This window comes from Aythya ferina (genome assembly GCF_964211825.1).
Source record: "Aythya ferina genome assembly, chromosome: 5".
Classification (NCBI taxonomy): domain Eukaryota; kingdom Metazoa; phylum Chordata; class Aves; order Anseriformes; family Anatidae; genus Aythya; species Aythya ferina.
The window spans coordinates 2,855,526-2,861,673 of NC_140301.1; the positions used below are offsets into that span (position 1 = coordinate 2,855,526).

Sequence of the window (6,148 nt, forward strand, 5' to 3'; positions counted from 1 at the left end):
AACGAATAAGACATCTGAAAAATTAACTGATATTAAATATTAACTGATAACACAATTGCTCCAACAGCTACCAAATTCAGACCAGAAGCCTGCAAGAGAATACATATTCCATTTCGAAAACACTATGTAAAAACAGAACCATGCACTTGAATAAAACTACATACATGTACAAATGCTTGCAGATTTAGGGTTTAACTTTCTTTTCATCACAAATGGTCTGTGAAAGATCAGTGAGGCTACATTTCAAGTAATTCTTACACAACGATTCAGTAACATCTGGTGCTTTTAGAGGGACACGTATTTGGATTTTATTCCAATTTAATACTTGTGTAGTACATGGTAGGCTGCATTTTGGTTCAAAAACGTTCAGAAACATGAACAAAAGCCAGCTCATGGTTAGCACGATCCTTCATATGACAGTTAACTATTTGCTGAAGAACCTAAATGGCAGAGAACGCAACTTGCAGCACATCCAGCAACTCAATACCTGCAGAATATCGCTAGAATAGATTTGAAGTAAGTTACTATATATGGATATTAACATGCACAGAACACAAAAATTTGCATTTTAGAGACAGTTTGAGATTCCACATATATTGTTGTCTTCGTATGCAATTGCATTACTACCCTTTTGGCTTAAGAAAGACAAAAAACACTTCTTACAAAAAGAGAAGAAAAACTTCATACAAATCTAACTTAACCATCGAGTAGTTTTACAAGCATGGATTTCAAATGTACCTAATATTCGTTTATTAAATGGCTTCCAAGAATGCAGTTTAATCACACATTTTAATAGCATGGTAAGTTGTATCTTCAGTTTTTGAAAGTTTCACTGCTGCCAGCAGGACACTCGGCCCACTTTTATCTAGGCTTAGCGAACACCCACTGCGTAAGACTTATCTTGGTAGGCCTAAAGTCTGCTTAAGAGTGACAGAGGGAAAACTTGCGGTAAATCCCAAGGAAAAGGCTCGCTGAGAGCTGCCACATGGTGATAGCGAAAGCGAAGCCCTTTTCCTCTAAGCCAAATGCTAGAACGCCTTTTTTTCAAGTCTGCTCAGAAGCCCTGAGCCTGAGCTTCATCAATGAAGAGCTTTCCGCCCCCAGGTGAAGCAGCACAGCCTTACAGCAACCTCCCCACGCTGCGGCCTGCCCACTGGGACCTCCCGGCCCCGCGGCACCCCCTCACCACCCGCGAGCGGATGACACAGCGGGGCCGTGCCCCCTGCCCTCCCCCAGCCCCCAGCCCCCGGCTTGCAGCCAGGCAGGCGCCCTGCGGCGGCGCGGCCCGGGCCACGAGGCCGGGAGGCGGCGGCAGGCCCGGAGCCGGGGCCCTGCGCCACGCCGGGCAGGGCCGGGCAGGGCCGGGCGGGCAGCGGCCGCCTCCCGCCGCCGCCGCAGCCCCTCGGCGGCCCCGCCCGGCGCGGCCGGGCCCCGCTGCCGTGTGCCGGGGACAATGCGCGGCGGGCGGCGGGGCACGGCCGGCACCGGGGGGGGGAAGAGGGGCGCCCCCCGCCGCCTCCCGCGGCCTGCCCCGCCGCCCCCGGGCCTGCCCCGGCCTCGGCGGCCGCAGCCAGGCCTTGCTCACCTCGTTGAGCTGCCGCTCGGCCGCTTCCCGCAGCGCCGGGTCCATGGTGCCCCGCAGGGCCTCGATGATGGTGCTGGGGTCCATGGCGGCGGCGGCGGGAGGCGGAGGGCGGGAGCCGGGGCCGCGCCGCGCCGCGCGCACATGGAGCCGCCGCCTCGCAGCGGCCGCCGGCGCGAAAGGAAGGGGAGCGCCCAGGGCCCGGATAGAGCTGCCCCCCGCCGCCGCCCGCAGCGGCGCCCCTTCCGCCGCCGCGCCGCGGGGCACCACGGGACTTGTAGTCCAGGCGGCCGCCGCCGCGCCGCCCGTCAAGGGAGGCGGGATGGGGGCTCCAAGGCCCGGCGCCTGCCTGGTGCCCCGCCGGCTGCGCGCAGGTCACGGAAGCACAGAGACACAGAAGCACCGCGGTTGGGAGAGACCTCACGGTCACCCAGTCCAACCTCTGACCTAACACCAACCAGCCCTCCACTAACCCATATCACCAAGCTCTACATCTAAACGTCTTTTAAAGACCTCCAGGGATGGTGACTCCACCACTTCCCTGGTCAGCCCGTTCCAATGCCTCACAACCCCCTCGGTAAAGAAGTTCTTTATCGACAAGGCTGAGGTGACGAAGACGTTCATGCACTGCCAGACACCCAGTGTGAGCTGAGCCCTTGTCACTGGAGACTGGCACAGGGCTGGAAGTAGGATGCCTCAGTTGGTCCTCTGTGTTATAAATGAGGTCTCAAGTCAATCTGAATTTTGTAATATTTATAAAACATATTTCTAAAAGGTATAAAAGCTATAAAAGGTATAAAAGGCAAGTAAACAGCGCTGGGTGTGCGGGGAGTCTACACTCCACCAACACACACACACGAACATCAAACATACTAAACACATGTATACAGAACATTGCTTTACATAATAACCCGAGTATGCCTATACAGAAAAGGTAACAAACAATCTTTTAAGTTCCATAACTTAACAGTCTCCATTTTCCATTCCTTTTCTTGCTTCAGGCCTTAGGTATCCCATTCTTCCCAGATCGAAGAAAAGCACATCCACCTCCTTTTCAAGGCCAATAGGCCTGGGTCAAAAGGCACGTCCAGGTCAACAGGGGGCGTAACAGCAAAAGCCTTCGATGGCTGTAGCGGCAGAGGGGCCCATGGCATAGCAGTCGGATCAGTAAAGGAGCCCGCAGCTCCCTCACTGTCTGGCAAGCCACACATTTGTGATTGTGGCTCCACACGGCTCTTTAAGGCCTCAGAGACTGCTCGCCAGGTGCCGAGCAATCCCCCCGCAACCTTGTCGCTTTTAGTTGCAGAGTCCCACACCTTGACCTCAGTTTGGTCCCATATTTCAGGATCATAAACTGTCCAATTGTTAATAAGGAGAATGAGCTGTAAGGTTACCAGGACAGTCTTTGTTCCTAAGGACGTATGATTCCCCATAATGCGCAGCTGCTGACCAGCGAGAGGCAGTTGTGTGCACGGGTCCTCTCCTCTCAGCTTGAGCTTCTCTCCAGCTCCAGTGCGCCTATTTCCAATGACTTTCTGTACAAGCTTCTCTGAGCAGTTTGCTGAGTTTGGCCGAACCTATCTTCATGAGGCGATCAATGTGCCTGTTCCCATCCTGGTCTCCATTCTCCCAGCCTGTTCCTCTTCACTTCTTTTTCCTGCTTCTTTATTGATATAACTTCATCATGCTGCCTTTTTTTTTTTCTTGAGGGCAGTTTCCCCTCTTATACCCTTCTCTCCACAGCAGTTCTTTTCAAAACAACTTTTCATTGGTCTAACAGCTTCGAATGTAACAACAGCAGCAAACACCCAGAAACATCCATGCCTTAACGGCTGGAGAACAAGAAACCCCAGACTGCATGGAGTCTCCTGAATCACCCTTATTTGTTCCCTCTAAACCCTTTTATATTCCTGATGGCCTCGTCGATAAGAGTCTAATGTTATCTCAATCATGGGGTTTTCCAACCCCCATGGCCCCATTCCTAAATCTCCCCCTTCTTTATTAATATCAACCATTTTCTCGACACGAATTACTACTCCATATGTAACATCTGTGAAGGGCTCCTGCAGGCTGTCCCCTGCAAGCACTTAGGTGCTGAAGTAATTTCACTTACATGCGTAATCACAATAAAATAAGGAATGCTGTTTATGGAAATAAGTTGTTTGTGTAGCTATTTGTAGTATAGAATTGGTAGTATAGAGTCATTCAGTGTCTTGTCTTCTTTGGGAGGTGCCTTTCAGTGATATACTCGAAAATGGTTTTGTTATTTCTGTGAGAGGAGTTTATCGAGCACTCAAATAATTCAACTGAGAAAAAAAAGTTTCACAATCAGCCCATCCTGGGACAATTCTAAAATGATGGCACATTATCGAAGAAACAGTATCAAAGGAAAAAACAGAAATGCAGATACAATATAAATTAAGTGATACAAAATAGTGAATTGATAAAGGATGCTATCTCTTTGCTAGTTAAGTTAAAGAGCTTTGGGAAATGCCACATTAAAGCTTGATTGCAGTTGCCACCCTACTATGCTAGTGGTCCTGCAAACGTTTCCCACACACTGGGGTAGCATGGGCACAGGCCGTTCCCCACATGTAGCCTGCATGAAGCCAGCTTGATTGTAAAGGCCTCAGTCCCTGGGAATGGCCTAAGGCAGGCCAACCGGCACCATCTCAGATAGCAAAATCTCCATTACTCAGGTTTATCTAGAGTATCTTTCAGAATATGAAAGAGCATAACAGAGTAGCCTTTATAGATAAAATTTCCAAACCAGTAGCTTTTCCATGACTGTTTCTGGACTAAAAGCCATATCTCTCAGTTTCTCTTACTGCTGCTTAATGTTTTTATTTATTTTTTAATATAATGCTAAAAACTTTTGCAATTTACAATTTACATCGATTATTTATTTATTTATTTATCGCAGGTATGAAAATTAGTGCCTCATTTTTAAAACTAAACAGTGAAGAAGCGATGAATGGCTGCCTTTCTAAGTAAGCCTGGAAAACACACGGACCAAGCAGACCCAAGTGGCAATGTAGCATCATTTCAGGACATGATGTCGTACAGCATTCTTCTACATGCTGCCCAGATCTGCAGTCACATGCCTCTTCTGGATGTTCTCCAAAATGTAAACAAAGGTGAAACACTGTAGACTTAATATCATCCAAAGAGCTACAACAAAATATCTTCCATGCTTTTGTGTCACAGCACAGATAACAAGATCAAATCTCAATGCTCTTTGTATCAAAGGAGCAAAGCAATAATGCCTCTAACCAGAGAGAACTGAGACACTAAGCTGATCAACAAATTTTGAGACGGAGTGCGTTTTCTCTAAAAAGAAAAATAAACACTTGAGAGGACAAAGGGCTCATGAGGTGCTGGTTATACATAATACTCTTTGTCAGTTTTACAGATGCAAAACGCTGCAGGGAAAAGAAGCACAACAGTGTAGCCAGAGCAGCAGCCACAGAAGCTAGTCACCAAAGCTGCTGCCATTTGTATACAAAAGTGGAGGCCAAAAAAAAAAAAAATGCAGAAGAACATGTAAGCCATTATCCAGAGTCTGAGTATTCTGAAACAGAAGACAGTGTATGCCAGGGAATGTTTACCTTCATAACAACGTTTGCATTTCTATCCCTGCAGGCCCAAAAATAGTAGCAGTAACTAATCTCACCATAGGGTTAAATTCACAAATGGCTCACAGAAATTAATAAATACTGGATTCAGCCAGGCTGGACATTTCAGGTAGACTGGACACTAGCTCTAAGAAGAAGCATACATGAGGTTAAAAAGGATTTTATCGCAGATCTGAACAATTTGTTGATGCCATTTGCAATGGGTAGCTTATTTTTAAAGAGGAAGGTGAAACAGTAAGGATCAAAGAAAACATACATACTAGAAGTGTGAGTGGAACTGCCTAACAGATGACAACTGGCATCAAAGTGTGCCAGTTGGAGTGGTAGTTCGTGTCGAGAAGATGGTTTTTTAACCATTAATAAAGAAGGGGGAGATTTGGGAGTGTGGCCATGGGGGTCTGAAGGCCCCGTGGTTGATGATACCATTAGACTCTTAACGATGAGGCCATCAGGAATGTAAAGGAGTTTAGAGGGAACAAATAAGGGTGATTCATTAGACTCCATGCAGTCTGGGGTTTCTTGTTCTCCAGCCATTAAGGTATGGAAGTTGCTGTTGCTGTTATATGCAAAGTTGTTTGAGCAATGAAAAGTTGTTTTTGAAAAGGACTGCTGTGGAGAGAAGGGTATAAGAGGGGAGCCTGCCCTCAAGAGGAAAAAGGCAACACCAATAAAGAAGCAGAAAGAAGGAATGAAAAGGAACAGGCTGGGAGAATGGAGACCAGGACGGAACAGGCACATTGATCGCCTCATGAGGATAGGTTCGGCCAGACTCAGCAAACCACTCGAAGAAGCTCGTACTGAAAGTCGCTGGAAATTGGCGCAGCGGAGCTGGGAAGAAGGTCAAGCTGAGAGAATTCCCGTTTTGAGGGAATGGAGCTTCTCAAATTATCTCATAAAAGGTATAAGTAGTATTGTACAGGCCTCAAACATC

At 47.7% G+C, this 6,148-nt stretch overlaps 1 protein-coding gene across 1 annotated transcript in view; it reads right to left on the bottom strand.

The window, feature by feature from the left end:
* The window catches only part of IPO7 (importin 7), a 37,353-nt gene extending 35,600 nt beyond the window's left edge, over window positions 1-1,753 (bottom strand). Inside the window, exon 1 of the mRNA XM_084520461.1 lies at window positions 1,586-1,753. Within this exon, the coding sequence (XP_084376587.1) occupies window positions 1,586-1,669 (84 nt within the window). The 5' untranslated portion in view covers window positions 1,670-1,753. The remainder of the gene's footprint in view (window positions 1-1,585) is intronic.
* Between the last annotated feature and the right edge of the window lie 4,395 nt (window positions 1,754-6,148).